Source organism: Urtica dioica, chromosome 11, assembly GCF_054948205.1.
Source record: "Urtica dioica subsp. dioica isolate 48M chromosome 11, U.dioica_male_clone48M_v1_H2, whole genome shotgun sequence".
In the NCBI taxonomy this organism is placed as follows: Eukaryota; Viridiplantae; Streptophyta; class Magnoliopsida; order Rosales; family Urticaceae; genus Urtica; species Urtica dioica.
Window position 1 is genome coordinate 7495395 of NC_142766.1, and position 19287 is coordinate 7514681.

General features: G+C 40.1%; 3 protein-coding genes and 2 long non-coding RNA genes across 5 annotated transcripts; 2 read left to right on the forward strand and 3 right to left on the reverse strand.

Moving 5' to 3' along the window:
* Positions 1–1028: 1028 nt before the first annotated feature.
* On the forward strand, positions 1029–3095 carry LOC149380945 (uncharacterized). Its single transcript, XM_089602057.1, has one exon. It carries the CDS (start codon positions 1249–1251, stop codon positions 3019–3021), a length of 1773 nt encoding a protein of 590 aa, XP_089458183.1. The 5' UTR covers positions 1029–1248; the 3' UTR covers positions 3022–3095.
* Positions 3096–5168: 2073 nt separating this feature from the next.
* CPNIFS (chloroplastic NIFS-like cysteine desulfurase) lies at positions 5169–9086 on the reverse strand. Its single transcript, XM_089602058.1, has 10 exons — positions 8810–9086; positions 8261–8394; positions 7894–8053; positions 7134–7320; positions 6780–6925; positions 6633–6705; positions 6478–6541; positions 6290–6389; positions 5729–5887; positions 5169–5622 (listed from the first exon to the last, which is right to left on the reverse strand). The coding sequence occupies exons 1-10, from the start codon at positions 8987–8989 to the stop codon at positions 5452–5454; spliced, it is 1374 nt and encodes a 457-aa protein (XP_089458184.1). The 5' UTR covers positions 8990–9086; the 3' UTR covers positions 5169–5451.
* A 2456-nt stretch (positions 9087–11542) lies between these two features.
* On the forward strand, positions 11543–12704 carry LOC149380947 (uncharacterized). Its single transcript, XM_089601252.1, has 2 exons — positions 11543–12052; positions 12228–12704. The coding sequence occupies exons 1-2, from the start codon at positions 11543–11545 to the stop codon at positions 12702–12704; spliced, it is 987 nt and encodes a 328-aa protein (XP_089457378.1).
* A 1777-nt stretch (positions 12705–14481) lies between these two features.
* On the reverse strand, positions 14482–15186 carry LOC149380948 (uncharacterized). Its single transcript, XR_016293955.1, has 3 exons — positions 15106–15186; positions 14803–14940; positions 14482–14563 (listed from the first exon to the last, which is right to left on the reverse strand). It is a non-coding gene; the product is annotated as an uncharacterized LOC149380948 (long non-coding RNA).
* A 1614-nt stretch (positions 15187–16800) lies between these two features.
* Positions 16801–17475, reverse strand: LOC149380949 (uncharacterized). Its single transcript, XR_016293956.1, has 3 exons — positions 17381–17475; positions 17236–17307; positions 16801–17042 (listed from the first exon to the last, which is right to left on the reverse strand). It is a non-coding gene; the product is annotated as an uncharacterized LOC149380949 (long non-coding RNA).
* Positions 17476–19287: the final 1812 nt, after the last annotated feature.

Sequence of the window (19287 nt, forward strand, 5' to 3'; positions counted from 1 at the left end):
ATAAATTAATAATTATATAAAATGATGACATGACTTATTTTGACTGCGGAGACACTAATGTAACAAAAAAAAAACCAGATTTGCCTATTAATTATACTAAGACTACATAACTTTTGCAACAGATACAATTAATTTTCAAGCAACATAAATGATAAGATCAACAATCTAATTTCTTAAGGTGAACCATACACGATCATAATGAAAATCCAATAAACACTCAAATATAGACAAACAATCATCATTAGTTTCTCAACCAATGTTTTGAATAAAACTCAAACAAACTCAACGTAAGGAATGAGCACTATAAGTGCTCTACAATTCGGAGAGTAGGAAATTGTACTTATTTTTAATATGAGCTATATTAAAAGGGTTTACACTCTATTTTTTTTTCTCATTCCCCTTTCAAATAAAGAACTTGTACGCAAAACTAGAGCTTGGGATATGAAAGGAGACACGATCTGTTTGATTCAACGTCGGATCAAGTTATTGCGTTCGGACCTAGGGTTTTTTTTTTTTTTTTTGAATGCGAGGTCTCGAGTTCCTCTTTGCATTGGTCGAAAAACATCTTTGTCACATATCTCTTAGATAAGATGAAACATATGTGAACTCAAAGGGACTTGGGCTCAATATTAGTCGTATTGAGATAGAATCAATTGTGAGACTTTAGGATGTTTAGAGTGGAATTCGAGTGAAAAGTAGTTCATTAGACATTTTTGGAAACGTTTTGGTACTAAAAAATTCGTTACCTTGATTTGTGTGCCTAGCGTCCTATTTATAAACTTTGGGCTTCGTGTAAACGAGGCAAGGGGCCTCATTTTCTTGTTTGGTGCGCGTCGGCCGAGGCATAGACAGGCGGCCGGGACCTCATCGGCCGAGATCTTTTTGGGCCGAGACCTGTGGGGTCGGCGAAGCCCATAACCCTGTCCGAAGCCTCTTCCTTTGGTCTACTCTGTGTGGGCCCATGACTGTAATGTTGCACCGGGCCGAATTAGCCCGCTTACAGCAAGAACGAGGTTTTGTGACTGATTCTTTTCAAAATTTCGAGAGAAACAAATTTCAAAATTGTATACGAATTTCATGTTCAAGTGTTTATTTATTTTATTCAGTCCATTTTCTTTGGAGAAAAGAAAACCTATTTTTCACTTCACGGCCAGGCTAGAATAATTTTTCGGGAGAATAAGAAAGTCTTTGGATTTCCGAACGCCAAAAAACAATTGCTTCACTTTCTTGTTTTAAGCGGCGAGAGATATGCTGAGATCGTATAGAAGTCCTTCTGGGCTCTTCAATGCCTCAGGAGGTACGTTCTTCAGAGCTTTGATCATCCCTCGCAACTATTCTCTGTCTTCTCCGAACAACAATCATCATCGTCACGATGTCAAAGATGAATCCCACAATTTGGAACATGTTTTGGAGTCGTTTGATCGAATGCTCCACATAAATCCCCTGCCGTCTCTCGTCAGCTTCACTCAGTTGCTGAGTCGAATCGTCAGAATGAAGCGTTACGACATTGCGATCTCTCTGGACAAGAAGATGGGTCTGGTCGGAGTGAAGCCCAACGAGTACAGCCTCAGCATCTTGATCAACTGTTTCAGCCATTTGAGGCTGATGCGACTCGGTCTGTCTGTGTTTGGCAAATTCTTCAAGCTCGGCTTCGAACCCACCTCGGTGACCATGAACACTCTGGTTAGGGGACTCTGGCTTGAGAACAAGGTCACCGAGGCAAATGAGTTCTTCGTTAAAATGGTTGAAGGAGGTTGTAAACCCGACGATTTCACTTCCAACATGTTGCTGAGAGGGTTTTGTAAGACTGGCAACACTCGCAGAGCTGTCGAGTTGCTGAGTAAGATGGAACAGACTGCAGAGTGGAAGCTCGATATAATAGCGTACAGCATCGTTATAAAAGGCCTCTGCGAAGACGGGTTGGTTTCCGATGCCAGAGATCTCTTTGCGAAGATGACGAGCAGAGGCGTCGTCGCTCCCGATGTGGTCTCTTACAACATCTTGATCCACGCCGTGTGCGCTTTGGGCCAACTGGACGAAGCAGAGAAGCTGTTCGATGAAATGCTGGTTCGGAAGATCACCCCGACGGTGCTGACCTTCATGTTCTTGGTCGAGGGTCATTGCAAGAAAGGCACTATCTCCGGGGCGCAGAAGTGGATCGACACCATGGTTCAGCAAGGTTACGAACCTAACAACGCGACGTATAATTCGTTGATGGAGGCTCATTGCTTGATGGGAGATATGAGCGAGGCGCGGAAAGTGTTCGATGTGTTGGTCGGTAAAGGCCGCGCTTATAATCTGTATAGCTACAGCATTTTGGTGAGAGGGTACTGCAAAAGTATGGACGTTGAAGACGCTCTTACGCTGTTCGACGAAATGTCGGCCAAGGGTTTCAACCCGGACGTTGTGACTTGCACCAATCTAATCCATTGCCTTTGCAAAATAGGAAGAATCCCAGATGCCCAAAGTGTCCTTCGTTCGATGCAAGCTAGTGGGCGAAATCCCAATGCTCAAACGTACGCTATTTTGCTCGACGGTCTGAGCAAAAACGAGCAGCTTGGAGAGGCGATGGAGCTCTTTCTCGATATGAAAGAGAAGAATTTACCGGTCGATGTCGTGACTTATGGCACACTCATCGGAGCTCTGTGCAGAGTTGGGGATTTGGACGGTGCAAAGGATCTCCATCGGAGACTAGTTTTGGATGGCTTCAGTCCCGATGTGCATACGCATAATATGATGATCGGTGGATTTCATAAGGTCGGACTTGTCGATGAAGCTTTTCATTGGTTCGGAGAAATGGAAGAGAATGGATATCTCCCGGACCGTATCACGTACAACGTTATGATCCGAGGATGTGTCGTCAATGGTCACTTGCCAAGAGCTCTTGAAATTACTAAAGAAATGGTTGGTAAGGGCATCTCAGCAGATGATACCACTTTTAAACTTTTTACAGAATATATTTCTTATGGTAAGTTAGATTCTTCTGCTCTTCAATTGCTGCTGAGTTCAAAGCATAAATGAGTTAGAAGCGTTCCTGTTTTCTTTGTAGTTGTATTTCTTTTATGAAATCGTTGAGTGAAACTATTGACATTTCATCCGCTACTTATATCATGGTTCAGCTAATCGGGAATTGACATTGACCGAGTCATTTGCGACACTAAATAGAGTGATTGAGCGACGGTGTAATGCATAAGATAAAGCCATCGGATGTAAATGTGGGAAATGGCCTACGTGCATGAATTTTGGCATCGGATTTGAACAAAGAAAACAGAATTTCACCTTTAGTTATAAATTTTTCTCAAATTTTATTTCCCCCAAATCTTCCTGAATCCGAACAAAAAAAAAGGGGGAAATATCAACAGCATCCCTTGTCTTTAATTGAAATGCGAGATTTATCCTTTCGATTTTTAGAAATATCAGACATATTCTTTCAGTTTAATATAAATGACATATACCTCCCCTAAAAAATGTTATATTACAAATATCACATTTTTCGTTTATTTTTTACAAAAAAATAATTTGAACTCCCCATAATACCCTTCGCCGGAAAATTCGTTTCCGGTGGGTCAACGGCCGACGATAGGCTAAGGTGTCGTTTCGTCGTTTTATGCCGAGCGAATTTCCGGGAAACAGCGTGTCGTTTCGCCCAAAAAACGACCGGTAGTTTTCGTTTCATTTTCAGTGTAAAAACCATGTTTTGTCGCCGAATATTTCCGAAAGTCGGAGAAAAAGGAAAAAAAAAAAACGAAAGTCTGGTGTGTTGTAGTAGTGAAGAAGACGACCAGGTTTCGACGACGGGGCGAGGAATTTCGGCGACTTCCATTTTTAAAATTGGCTGAGTATTGAAGAAGAAGAAGAAGAAGAAGAAATGAAGATGGTGGTGGTGGCGTGGTGTACGAAGATGACCGAAGAAGAAAGAGAAAATTTGGAGTTTTCTTTACTCTCTTTTTTTTTTTTTTTTTTTTTTTTTTTTTTTTTAATGTAAAGTGTAAACCTCTTATTCAAAACTGACACATTGCATTTAATGAAAACTTGCCAATTACTTAATGAATGACATATCAAATATTACCATTTGAAATTGTGCCAACTCAGAAAAAAAAAAAAAAAAAAAATTTGTGCCAAATATTGCCGATTGCACTTTAATTACCGTATTTAAGAAAAAAAAATAATATAAAAATATTAATACTATTAAAGATCATAAGATATTGTGCAAAATAACTTACAACAATACCAAAACATGAACTTTAGCCTAATAAATAAGAGCAAATATAAATAACTAAATAAAAGTAATTGATTTATTTTTAATATTAAACCACCATGAAAGCATAAACCAAATAATTGAACGACCAATGAAACCGTCACATTTACAATTAAACCCATAAAAATTATTATAGGTATTAAACCCAAAACATTATTATATATATATATATATATATATAATTATGTATTATCTTTTTAATATATTAGGAAACATTATTTCCATTCGGTTTTCCATCGGCACGTCGGTTTTCCATCAAAAAGGGCATTTAAAAACGACATTTTATTTGCCATTTTCCACATTTTTCCGTCGGCATGTCGATTTTTCATAAATCAAGAGGCTCGAAACGGCATCGAAAACGACATTTTTTTCCTTGATATATATAAACGGAAGCAAACTTTCTAAATAATGTAAACCAAGTTTAGCTTGGTATGTATTTATTTCGATTTTTTCATTTTATTTTGCTAAATTAATTTGAAGGCGAGTCAGTTCATGGCAACTTCATAGACATATTTCTCCAAGTAATTTTTTTTTTTTTTTTTGTTTATAAAAATTAATCATTAGTTTTCATATTATTGTGATTTATTATCAAGTTTGTAGTTCTTTTTTTTTTTTTTTGAAAGGATCAAGTTTGTAGTTCTAAACTATAAAATTTACGTAAGGTTTGTTTTTAACAATAAATTTATAAATATTTGTAATGATAAATAAATAAAGAGTAAATGTTTCATGGAGCTCGGGGGACTTTTGAATATAGAGATGAAGTTGACATATAAGAAGCATAAGTTTTTTGTTATAAGAATCGTGAGATGGATGTAAAGTAAAAGTAAGATTGTTTGTTCATATTTATGTGTTTGATAGGGTGGAACGAAAAAAAAAAATGAACGGTTACATTTCAAGTTCACACTGCTAATCAACTCAATTTTACACTAGATTTTAGGTCTTATTTTACAGGTGAGAGAGTGATATCAGTCCCAACTGTATTGTGTTACTCTCTGTGTCAAAAAATCAAGATGGCGGTCCCTTTATGAGAACAAAGACTTGGCTGATAACCAAACTTAGAGAAGCATAATTATAATTTCATCTTATAATAACCAAAATGCACGCCATCCAAAAACAAGCACCAATTATAATCATTGATTATTCGTATAAATCCGTAATATACAGAAGTTTCGGGTCAAGAAATACCACTGGGCCTACTTGAAGGAGTTGAAAAAGTTGACTGTATCAGAAAGGGCCTGAATGAAGTAATCAACGTCGTCTTTAACGTTGTAAAAGTGAAGACTTGCTCGTGCACTTGCGTTGATCCCTAAACTGCGATGAAGTGGCTGGGCACAGTGGTGACCTGACCTGATCGCCACGCCGTGCTGTAATATTATTATTTACACCACACACAACACAACCCGTTTTCAACATTCCTTTCATTAATTAACGCATTTCTTCCGAGGGGATTAACAAGAGAGAGTTCAGTACCTGTTGATCGAGGAAAGTAGCGATATCAGTTGGGTGAATGTTCTCAACATTGAACGAGCAGAGTGCGGCTCGGTGAACATTTTGTTTGGGTTCGGGGCCGTAAATCCGTACATTAGGGACCGATCGGAGGTTTTCGTAGAGATAATCTGCCAGCTCAATCTGTACAAAGCAAAAAATCATACAAATATATAAGAATACACTTGTTTCTTGAGATATTGATTGAGTATATATCAAATCAGTATATTTAAGGGTCCATAAGGTATATAGCCAATTTAAACGTTTGCAAAGCAAACGTTTCGTATATCTGAGGTAAATAGCCATTTCATTTTATTTACGCTTATTTACAAGCGTATATTTACAAAAATACCCATAAATACCCCAAAAAAATTGAACTAATTTATGGGTATTTTTGTAAAAATACACTTGGTAAATAAAATGCAGTGGCTAAATACCTAAGATTTACGAAACGTTGGCTATTTTGTTAAACCCAAATGTTTAAGTTGGCTATTTTACTAATTTTAACAAGTGGGATTACGGAAAGCACATAAAACGCTGACTAACCTCATATTCGTGGATCTTTTGCATGCCGATCGCTGTCAAATAATCAATCGCCGCCCCAAGTCCTATTGCCTCGCCGATCGCTGGTGTTCCAGCTTCAAATCTGATTTTTTTTTCTCTCTCAAGATATGACAACGAATACAAGAATGCACTTATCAAGAAGTAGACAAATTTTAAAAGGGAGAACCAACCTGGAAGGTGGATCGGCATAAGTGGAGTGATCTAGAAATACGTCGGATATCATCTCTCCACCACCTAAATTGAATGGGCAATGTTTTGTTCAACAAAACAGATACATAGAAAATTTCTAAAATTCACAAGTTATATCGCCTAAGAGAGGTCTTACCTAAAAACGGTGGCATCGAAGACAACAGAGAACTCTTTCCATACAAGAATCCTACCCCTGTAGGCCCACACATCTGAAGCATTTCCTTAACTTGATATACCATCCTATAAGCCTAAAAATTCAATTCCAGTTGGGCATTGTCCTAACCTTGTGAGAAGATGCAACAAGGAAATCGGCACCGAGGTTCTGAACATCGACCGCCATGTGTGGAACGCTCTGACAAGCATCAATCAGCACTTTTGCTCCAACTTTATGAGCCCAGCTTGCAATATCTTCGACGGGAAGAACAGAACCTATGACCAAAAAAGGAAAAGGAACGTGATATGATTACTGTCATGGCATGCAATATATTTTTTTTTTTTTGGGAAAAACTCAGGTAAATCTACACGTCTTGAAATAAAATCAAAACAAATACCAAGACATAAAAAATGGGTTGTTTGTTAAAAACATTTGATAAAAGAACCAAAGAAACAAAGAGCTTCAAGGCACAAAATCAAATACCAAGGACGTTGGATATATGATGCACTACTACAAGTTTCGTTTTGGAGGAGAGTGTTTCTTTGAACATGTTCATGTCTGGAACTTCATCTTTATTTAAGCTCACAAATTTCAGAAGAGCACCAGTCTTCTGTGCTACTAGTTGCCAAGGTACAATGGCACTGTGATGTTCAGCGACTGTAAGTATGATCTGCAGAAAAGGAAAACAATAAAAAATAGAACAAAGTGTTAAGCTAAAGTAGCACAAGCAAAGTAGAAATGAAACATGTTATGAATCCCACATCATAAAATAATGAGATAATTAGGTTTATAAAATTATGGTTTACTTGATGATACTTTACGGAGCACAAATAGCGTAAACGTTTACGGACTTTTACTTACTCTATGCTCCAGAAGTCTTTCTTATTTTTTAAAGTAACACAAAACTCACATTTAGAATAAAACTTTATCATTTTAAATGGCGTTTGAGTGGAATTTTACTACTAGACCCTGTAGAATTCACATCCCTGCATAGCCATCCAGGAACTTAATACCCAAAAAAGTAGACAAAAAAAAAAAAAAAAAAAAAAAAAAAAAAAAAAAAAAAAACTTGACTTCTACTGAATCCTGTCTCTCATCCATTAACTTAAACATGCAAACGTTTTCAAGTACATAAAAATCAATGGGAGAAAGATAATGATTCTAGTGATTATAACATAAATTGCATGGTTTTTCATACTTGAGGTGAAAATTGACTTATAATATATGCAAGAGGGAAATAAACCTCATCTCCTGATTTTAAATTTTGAAGGCCCCACGAATAAGCTACTAGATTTATGGCTTCAGTAGCATTCTTCGTGAAAATAATCTCACTAGAGTCCGATGCATTAATAAAAGATGCAATCTTCTTTCTGGCCAACTCGTATTCCTCTGTCGCCTTTGCGCTACATTCATTAAAAAAAAATGAGAACCCAATAACATGATATGGGTTGCCGATTAAACTCAAAATCCGCTTTGTATAGTCATAGTTAACGATATGTTCAGTACATCAGAGAGAATCATGAGAATCTATGTACTGGATCACGACTTAATAATATAAATATTTGCCAGCCACATAGTTCTTGCCTCAAACTAAGCAATGATTCCATTACCTTAGGAAATGAATTCCGCGATGAACATTTGAATTATAAGTTTCGTAGTATGTCTGCACAGCTCTCAACACCGCTGCAGGCTTTTGGGAAGTCGCGGCACTGTCCAAGTATACAAGTTTTGAGCCATTTACTTCCTAAAACAAAACAAACAAAAGTTGACCATTAAAAGATCCAGTGATATATTACATCTCTATTTGCAGATAGTCTAAGAAAATATCAAGTTAAATTTATAAAAGCAAGAAACAAGACTTTCAGAAACAACTAAGAAAGCACATCAGATAGGAACTTCAAGAAGACCATTGGCAACCGTATATTTGTTCTATGATATTAAAATTGGGATAAAATGCATTGAAGGAAGAATGAGGGCTGAGAACGGTATAATTAAGGCACTGAGACTTTAGTTTCTTATTCCCCTAAAAGTGCTATACCCAAATTTATCAGCAGTCAAGATAGAACAGCGGCTTGAAACAACGTTTACATACAAAGTAGATATATGCATATATATATATATATACAGATACATGTATATATAAAGGAGGAAATGGAAACCTGGTGGAGGATGGGGAAATCGGGTCGGGTTGAGTGGCCGAGCGAAGTGAGAGAGGGCGGAGCGGAGGCGGAGGCGAAGAAGGTTCGGAAAGGCGGAGATGAACGCGAAGTCCGTACGAGTCTGAAGGAAGGAAACTTCACTGTCACCGCTGTAGCCACACCTTCAAACGCCATAGCCATTAACTAACCAAAGCGCTCTCTCTCTCTCTCTCTCGGGCGTGAGAGTGGCAATTCGGTAATTAAAAGTGGTCTAATGTTAAAACGTCTGAAAATTTAGATATCCGATAATTTCTAGGGGAAATATTGACAGTATCTCCGGTTTAATCAAAGGGGTTTTGACAGCAATAATACCATCTTGTTGTCACTTATCATATTTAGCCCAAAATCAATATTTTGACACATATGTTACTTTGACTAGGAAAGAGAAATAAAAATTTCCTCAATTACCCTCCCCTCAGATCTTCCTTCTTGTGCTCTCTCTCTCATCTTCACTCTCTCTTTCACGCTCTCTGAAAAAAAAAAACACTCATTCACGCTCCAAAGCAGCTCTCTCATTCACGCTGACTCAGATCTTCATTTCCCTCCAAGCATCTCTCTCATTCACGCTCACTCTTCAATCGCTCACCCTCTTCAGCGTGGGTCCAAATCTTCTCCGGCCACCGTCGTCAGATATGGGTCGAGTGTCTTCTCCGGTGACCGTCAAATCTTGGCGTCAAATCTGGGTAAGAAGCTTGTTCTTCTAACAACTAAGAGCTATTTTTAGTGATTCCGTTCAGTTTGAACGTGTTCCAAAGGTTTTTTGAGTTTTTACTTCGCCAAAAATGGTGTTTGGAATTTCAGTGTTGAAATTTTCCAGGTGTCACGAAGTGGGTACAACCAGGCGTGTTGAACTTCGTGACACTAGTGTCACGAACTGGATTCACTTCGTGACACTAGTGTCACGAACTGGATGTTTTTCCATGTTAATAACCGTCTTTTAATACTCATTTCTAATACTGAGTGAACGTATACAGGTATGGCGGAAATATGTTTATATGCTAAGCATAGCGGGAAATGGGTAAAACCGGGCGTATATCAAGAGGGTGGTACTCTTACGCTTTTACTTCCTACCAAATTGAATTACCAAAGTTTGATGCAAACATTGTATGCTCGGTTGAACGTGACCCCTGCAACGCATTCAATCAACGTCAAACATGAAGCTGACGGGCTCGTACCGCCAACCATAGACGACGACGAAAGTTTGCGATGTTATTTGTACTTGAGGAAGAACGAACCGAACCGGACGAAGTTGAATCTTGTACTTGAGATTAGTCCGGAGGCATTTCAGGATAAAAAAGCGGATGGCGCGTCTTCTCCACGGGTTGGATCCACTCCAACAGCAAACACAAGCGAGAGTGGATTTGGTTGCAATCGAAGCAGGATCATTCCAAACATGCCGAGTCCTATATCCGAGGCACGTGAATGGGACGTACCAAGTCCGGAGGCTTTCGACAATGATATTGTTGGGTTGGATGACATGAATACTGTTAGCCAGGCAACACCCCAACCCAGAAGGTCTCCACCACCAGTTATTTTGTCAATAGAGGCTCCACCACAGACTCAACACCAGGAAGAGCCTCCTCTTCCACCACAGCTGCCAACTCGATCACAAAGAAAAGAGAATGTATCGAGCCAAGAGAATGGGGGGTGTTCGGTTACGGCTCCCGAATCAAATGCATGTGTCGAGAGTAACGATATTGAGGTGTTGGATATTTTATCTCCGGTAAGATTAAAAAAAAAAATTATATGCAAACAAAGCGGCGTTGTTGAAGCATTTGCGGATGGATGCAATCAATAATCATTATCGGTTCAAAACGAAGAACTCATCTCCGCTCAAACTTCATGTCATTTGTGCGGGTAAAAATTGTGATTGGGCGGTCCGGGCAGTGAAGCTAAAGAACACGGATTGTTTTGAAATTAGAAGGTAAAATTTCACGACCTAAAAACTGATTTTATTTGAAATTTCATTTCTCTTCGTAGATGAATCAGTCCGTGACAGATCTATCACGACGTGAATCCACTCCTGACACGAGTGGATGTACTTCGTGACAGATATGTCAGGAAATGTATGCCCTTTTAATTTTAAATTGTTTTTGATCGTGTGTATGTGTTTATGGTTCAAGATATGATCCAAAGCACACTTGTTCTGTGGAGGAAAGACAAAAAGGGCAACCGCAAGCTACTGCAGAGTTCGTTGGAGAGAGGGTGAAACACAAATTTATTGATCCAACTGTACATAGTTGTACCCCAAAGGAGATTCAGAGTTACATGCGAACAGAGGTTGGAGTCAATATTTCATACAGAAAAGCATGGAGGGCAAAAGAATGTGCAATACAATCCTTGTATGGGACTGATGATGAGTCATATGCCTCTCTTGCAAAATACAAGTACATGTTAGCGCAAAAGAATCCAGGTTCTCTCATCGACCTAAAAACTGACCGTCATAAATATTTCATGTACTTTTTCGTTTCTTTGGCTCCGTTCAGAGAGGGATGGAAGTATTGTCGGCCTGTTGTAATTGTTGATGCAACCTTCTTGACAAACTATCACAAGGGCAGCATGTTTACGGCTTCCGCGATGGACGCAAATGAGCAAATATTCCCGCTTGCCTATGGTATTGGTGAGTCCGAAACTTCCAAGTCCTGGTTTTATTTCTTCAACAAACTTAAGGAAGCATTGGGGGAGAGGGATAACATGGTCATCGTATCCGACCGAAACACCGGAATCATTAACGCCGCGAAGAAAGTTTTTCCAAGAGCAGAACATGATTTTTGCGCATACCACGTGAAGAATAACGTCAAGGCAAAATTCAAAAAACTTGGCAAGGAATTCAATTGGAAGTTCTACGGTGCAGCAAAAGCGTATACTATATTTGAATATCAAAAGTTTATGCGCATGTTGGACAAGGAAGACCCGTTGATACGTCCGTACCTTGTCAACGAAGTAGGAAATGAGAAGTGGGCACGTTGTTTTTTCAAGACATCAAGGTATACGATCATAACTTCAAACAACGCAGAGTCTTTGAATGCGTTAACTGTTAAAGCAAGATCATTTCCAATAGTGAAGTGCCTTGATTGGTTGAGGGAGAGAATGCAAGTTTGGTTCTACCAACGACGAGAAAAGGCGGCATCAACTCAAAGTGTGTTGTCAATGGAATATCATACCGAAATGTTAAAAAAACTTGCTGTCTCGGAAAATATGCAGGTTATAGTGTGTTTTTAATTTTTAAATTCTGTCACGAAATGACCCGAGTCCGTGACACTTGTGTCACGGAATGAATCCACTTCGTGACACAAGTGTCACGGACTCGGGTCATTTCGTGACACATGTGTCACGGACTGAGTGGTTATGTTTAAACTTTTTTTTGCTTATGTTTTAGGTCCGGCCTTCTGCAGTATACGAATTCGAGGTTTTAGACACAGAAGGAACACCATGGGCAGTGAACTTGATTGATAAGACGTGCTCGTGTCGAGAGTTTCAAACTGATCTATTTGTATGTGTCCATGCCATTGCGGCTTGTCGCTTACGCAACCTACCAGTTGAGAGCTATTGTGCAGAGTACTACACGACCGAGTATTGGAAATTGGCGTATGCAGGGGTTATTCATCCTCAAGGAAGTGAATCGTCATGGACTTTTCCCGACGAAATCAAGCAGATCAAAGTAAATCCGCCTAACTTCTTAGGTCGTCCGGCGGGTAGACCTAAGAAGAGAAGGATTCCCTCTCTTGGGGAATCTGATGCCCCGCTTCGTAAATGTTCCCGTTGTGGAGGTGTAGGTCACAATAGAGCTACGTGTCGCAACCCAATTCCACCGGAAATGAGGGCTCCGGGGATGGGACATTGGTTTGGTTTGTAATTCGACACGTTTTATCATTGAATATCTAGAACTTCCTTGGTGTTTTGCTATGTATTACATTTTGAATGTTTTGAACTTTATTGGTATTGAAACAATGTTATTGTTAAGAAATTGAAGTTCTAAGAATACATATATAAAGTTATAAACAATACATACACTTTTAAACTAAGAAATTGAAGTTCTAAGAATACATATATAAAGTTATAAACAATACATACACTTTTAAACTAAGAAATTGAAGTTCTAAGAATACATATATAAAGTTATAAACACATACATACACTTTTAAACTACGAAATTGAAGTTCTAAGAATACATATATAAAGTTATAAACACATGCGTACAATCATAAACACATAATTTCAAGTTGCCTCAACGTTGACATTTCCACGCGTGTGTAGTTTTAGCGCTCCGTGTCGGTATAATTCGGTGGTCATTTTCTGTCGATACATGATCATGTCCTCCTGTTTCAAATCAGACAATGGAAGGTCGTGCGCCAAAAACTCGGCAGTCTTGATCATAAACATGCCACAATCATTTCTGAAGGAACAAAAAACGCATGCTTTAATTGATATGTGTCATTAAGAATGTAAAATTAAGAATTAAAATATTTACCCATTGTCTTGTTGTGGCATTTGATCGTAGTGGACGACCTTGAATATTTCTTCATTGGAGAGTAGAACGCCGGCGACATGTAGAACATATGGCAAAAAGGTGGCCAAGTTTCTGACTTCAGTGTCCACGAGCGTTTGGTGTCCACCGGTGGAACTCATGGAGTCGTACACCGTTATACACCTTGAACGCACGTTGACAACAAGAAGATACCAGTGTCCGCCATCTATTACAGGGATGAAGACATCATCGACCCCGTCCCATGGGTCCACCAGTTGCTCCGCTCCAGACTCTCCGGTAATGTGGTCGACGACACATTTTTTCAGTTTCTTCTTTAAGAATACACCGGGATCTTGACTAGCATTGAACTGAGTGTAACTATCTCGGAGATACTTAAAGAAGACCGTGGACATGATGGTGAAGGAGTGACGTAACAAACCCACCTTTTTCTTCTTCCGGAGGTAGTACATCGCGACGTCCACATGCTGCACGACAAAAGATAAACATAAGCACTAAATACCTCAGTCCGTGACACAAGTGTCACGGAGTGACTTTAGTTCGTGACAGATGTGTCACGGAGTGGATTCACTCCGTGACAGATGTGTCACGGAGTGTATTCACTCCGTGACAGATGTGTCACGGACTGAGTACACTATGTGACACATGTGTCACGGAGTCAATTCACTCCGTGACACATCTGTCACGAAGTGAATTGACTCCGTGACACATCTGTCACGAAGTGAATTGACTCCGTGACACATCTGTCACGAAGTGAATTGACTCTGTGACACATCTGTCACGAAGTGAGCTGCAAAACAAGACATATTTTAAAAATTACTGACACACATTAATACCTGATCAGACAACCAACCATCCTCGTGCCACATGTTGTAGAAGAAGGTCTTCTGGTTGATAGCCATCTGTCCAAGTTCCATAGAAGGCGCTATGGTTTCTTCCTCTGGCTTATATTTTGGTTTGCCCTGAGATATGTTCTTGTGGCCCCTCTTCAAGCCGACTTGGAACCACAACTTCATGACGTCAACGTCATCCTGGTCCGGTTGTTTGGTTACCTCCGACAGCGGCAGTTCATCAGGAAGCACGTCCGGAGCATTGGTGAACCTCAGAAAAGGCAACACCTTTTTGGAAGGAGTAAACCTATCGGGGCTGCGTCGTTGCCGGGTCAAATGTTTCTTGATAGGTGAGTCTTCAATAAGGATATGGGGATTCGGTGTCTTCAAGTCATATATCTATCCAACAAGAGATATAGAGTTCAAGTTTATTGTTGAGTTCAACCATAAAATAATATTTCATAACAATTATATGCTTATTTGAGTTCAAGTTTATTGTTGAGTTCAACCATAAAATAATATTTCATAACAATTATATGCTTATTTGAGTTCAAGTTTATTGTTGAGTTCAACCATAACAATTATATGCTTCTAAACAAGTCAAGAATTAAGTTCAACCATCAAATTAATGGAGGTACCTCTTGAACCCCCTGTGTCCCTAACAACTCATACTCTTCCATAGCCTCTGCATTCATTTGGGCTTCTAGACTGAGAGGCGAATCTTCATCACCCCAAGATTGTTGACCTTGTGTGTTTTCGACGTCACTTTCGTCCTCCTGACCATTCAAAATCATTTAGTTCAACATGAGTGTAATCAAAATAACGAAATTCAGCGACTCCGTGACACTGTGTCACGCACTAAGTACACTCCGTGACACATCTGTCACGGAGTGAATCCACTCTTAAAGAAAAAAATAATATGTCTATTGCATATCTTGTACCTCTTGTTGACTGGTTTGCTTCTTTTTCCCTTTCTCGACTTCGTTTTTCTTCTTCTTTTGGTTGCCATCCTTCTTCTCCTCATGTTTCTTGCTCTTCTTGGCGCCATCGTCCTTCTTATTCTTGTCGTCTTTGTCCTGCTTATTTTTCTTGTCCCCGTCATCGTCCTTTTTCTTCTTGTCCTCGTCGTCTTTCTTCTTCTTCTCGTCTTCGTCGTCTTTCTTCTTCTTCTCTTCTTCGTCTTTCTTCTTCTTCTCCTCGTCTTCCTCTTTCTTCTTCTTCTCCTCTTCTTCTTTCTTCTTATCCTCTTCTTCTTCTCTCTGCTTCTTCTCTTCTTCTTCCCGCATTTTCTTCTCTTCTTCCTGCATTTTCTTCAGCTTCTCAACATATTCTTCTTCCTCTTTTTTTTTCTTTTCTTTTTCCGCTCTCTTCTTCGCCATCTCTTCTTCCCACTTCTTCAATTTGGCCGCTTTCTTCTCCCGGCGCTTCTTTTCTAACTGTAACTCGTTTCTCCAATCGTAGTACTGATCTAGTTCATCAAGAGCCACTCTGTAGCTCTTCACCGCGTCCAAAATTTCTTTTTTGAACTTCCTGTAGTCGTCTTGCATATAGCGGAAACGCTCGTCGAGATTTCCAACTGAGTTTTCGAGAGAGTCGAGCCGGGACTGTCCATGACCAAAATAACAAAGTAAGCTGGCTGACGAGTAAATCCAGTGTGTGACAGATGTGTCACGGAGTGAATCCACTCCGTGACACATCTGTCACGGAGTGAATCCACTCCGTGACACATCTGTCACGGAGTGGATTCATTTAAATTAAAATAGAAACCCAAAATTGTGTTACCTCAACTGTCTGTGCTTGTGAATGGGACGGTTGTTGTGGTGGTTGTGGTGGTGGTGTTTCTGGTTGTGGGGAGTCTTTTTTGGGTTTCTTCTCCGAGCGTTTGTCCACCCCCGCTGCCGTCGTAGAAGGGGTTGCAACGCTTGAAGAAGTGTCGCCGATTCCGTGAAATTCAACCTATACGTGGGACAAGTTAACAAATGAGTGTGATCAATATTAAGTATGAATTAACCTACAAATTTATTACCTCATTGAAGTTGATTCCTCTCATGGCGGCATCCTGAACAAGTCCGATAGACTTCCACCGACGCATTATTGGCCGAGCTGTGGTGGAGACTTTCTCACAAACCCCCATGTTCGTCAGGAAAGGAAGACACTCGTACCCCCAAACCTGAAGCGGCTCGACGAATCCGGGGAGATGGAGCTTCCTTTTTTTTTTTTACCTTGCTCCATTGGCTCGCCACCCTTCTCCACAAACTTCCGGACTTCGCCGAGAAGGTAGTTCCACACCACATTGCCCCATGGATGGCGACCGAATGTGTCCGTGTCCTCCACCGCCTTAATGAGCTCTACGCACGGTGTCCTGTTCTTCGCATCGTCCGCCAGGAGGACATTCAAGACGAAGTAAATTTTCAGGTAATTTACCTTAACTTCTGTCGGCCAATCTACGCTCGCCTCCAAGAATTGGTTGACCAAGTTCCGACTCAAATACTTCCCCGGGAAGAATTTTTTTGAAGAGGATGTCATTAGAAACAACCCCCTCGAACTTGAATTTCTCGTAGTCATCGACGACTTTGAGGAATGTGATCTCCTGGAAGTCTCTCTTCGTGAACTCCCGGACTTGGCCTCCAATCTCAATCAGAAGCCCGTCAGTGGTTTCGCCCTCGAAGCTCCCGGTCCTCAACACCAAGTGGCTTATAATCGCCGACGACCGGACTATTTTGGGTTGCCCCACGAACTGCCCAAAACATGATTGGGCGAATCCAGCTTGAGTCTCGGCGCTGCGGCCGAGTAAGAGAGCGAGGAAATTTTCCAATCCCCCGTGGAAGTTAAAGGAAAATCCTTCAACGTTGGACTCCGGTATAAACCGTCTCCACTCCTACACATATGAGTCAATGACATAATTAGTGAAACCATTATGCTTGAGTTCGTGACAGATGTGTCACGGAGTCACCCACTTCGTGACGGATGTGTCACAGACTCGCTGACTTCGTGACACATCTGTCACGAAGTCATCGAGTCCGTGACACATCTGTCACGAACCAGGATCAAAATGAGTTTCTGACACTCACCTTTCGGGGAATAGCAGTTGTAGGACTCTCCAAGGCGGTCGCAACGCCCGATGACTCAGCCTTGTTTTTTGGCTATATCAAACACAAAACAAAATCAAATAGCTGCACATACATCTAATTAAGTCACTTCATTTTTATTCTATACCTTCTTTATCTTTGTTGGTGCGACGACGAACGCGTCGTCATCGTTGGAACGCTTGGACGGCGAAATTATTTTCCTTTTCGAAGCCGTCCTAGGACTTCTTCGGACACTTTTTGAGGCCTTCTCGACCTTGCTTCCTTTAGACTTCGTCATTGAATCTAAAACCTAAAACAAATCAAGTCACCAATTTTCAACAACTTCAAGACCAAATACACGCACACACACACACACTCGCCAAACCCTAACATTGTTCAATCAAATATATACACGAGCACGAAACACACACAAACACACACATTCTCGGCCAAACACAATACACACAAACACTCAAAGACAACACATTCTCGGCCAAACACAAATACACTCAAACACCCGAACACAAATACACTCAAACACCTAAACCCAAATACAATCAAACACCCAAATACAACACATTCTCGGCCAAACACAACAAACACTCGCCCAAACACCAAATACACTAAAACACCCAAAAAAAATTTGAGCCAAAAACCCTAAAACAACAAACACTCGGCCGAAATAAATGAAATAGAGATACCCATACCTTTTTGAGTAAATGAAATAGGGTTTTAACAAACACTCACCAGTATTTCTAGGGTTTTAAGAGACCGAAATAAATGAAATATGTGTCACGGAGTGAATCCACTTTGTGACACAAGTGTCACGGACTCGGGTCATTTCGTGACACACTCGCCCAAACACAAATACACACAAACACTCAAAGACAACACATTCTCGGCCAAACACAAATACACTCAAACACCCAAACACAAATACACTCAAACACCCAAACCCAAATACAATCAAACGCCCAAATACAACACATTCTCGGCCAAACACAACAAAAACTCGCCCAAACACCAAATACACTAAAACACCCAAAAAAAATTTGAGCCAAAAACCCTAAATCAAATAATTTGAGGTTAAATAGAGTTTTCAATCAATTTGAGGCTTTAATAGAGATCGGCCGATTTACCTTGATATGAAGATGAACACAATCTTTTCTTCTTCTTCACCTATTAACGTCAAGAATGTGATGGAGACCGAGAGCTGGGTCGAGCAGAGGTGCCTTCGTCGCCGCCGAGAGCTGGGTCATGCAGAGGTGGGTTGCGCCTTCGCCGCCGAGAGCTGGGTCGCCGAGGAGTGGGTCGCCGAGAGCTGGGTCACCGAATGCTGGGTCGCCGAGAGCTGGGTCGAGCAGAGGTGGGTTGCGCCTTCGCCGCCGAGACCTGGGTCGCCGAGAGCTGGGTCGTGGGTCCCCGAGATGGGTCGTCGCGATTTTTGAGCGAGAAAGAGAAAGAGAAGGACAGGGAGAGAAAGAGAGACACAGAGGAAGATGATTAGAGAGCGAAATCGTGGGAGGGAAGAGGAAGAGATAGTGAAATCGTGAGAGCGAAAATGTGGGAGGGGTTGGAGGTTTGAAAATCGTGAGAGAGAGAGGGAGGGAGATAAACCGTCGTGTAGGTGTGCGAGGGAAAATGGAGAAAATTGGGTTGGGATGGTTTATTTCGTTTAAATTAGTTTTGAGGGTATAATAGTCTTTACCTATTGGTCTAGGTATTACATGTGTCAAATTTTGAGTTTTGGGCTAAATATGGTAAGTGACAACAAGATGGTATTATTAACGTCAAATTCCCTTAATCAAAATGCACAATTCATTTCCTCAATTTTCAAAAATATCCATATATCTCCATGATAAATACTTTCTCTTATTTTAATATGTTATAATACAAATATCACATTTTCATTTATTTAAAAAAAAAAAATTAACTCCTCAAAATACCTTTAATAACATAAATATTTGTTTACTATTATACCAAAAAAAAAATTAAACCTCTTATTATAACAAAAATCCTTAATTTTTATAATAAAAAAAAAATAAAAAATTACAC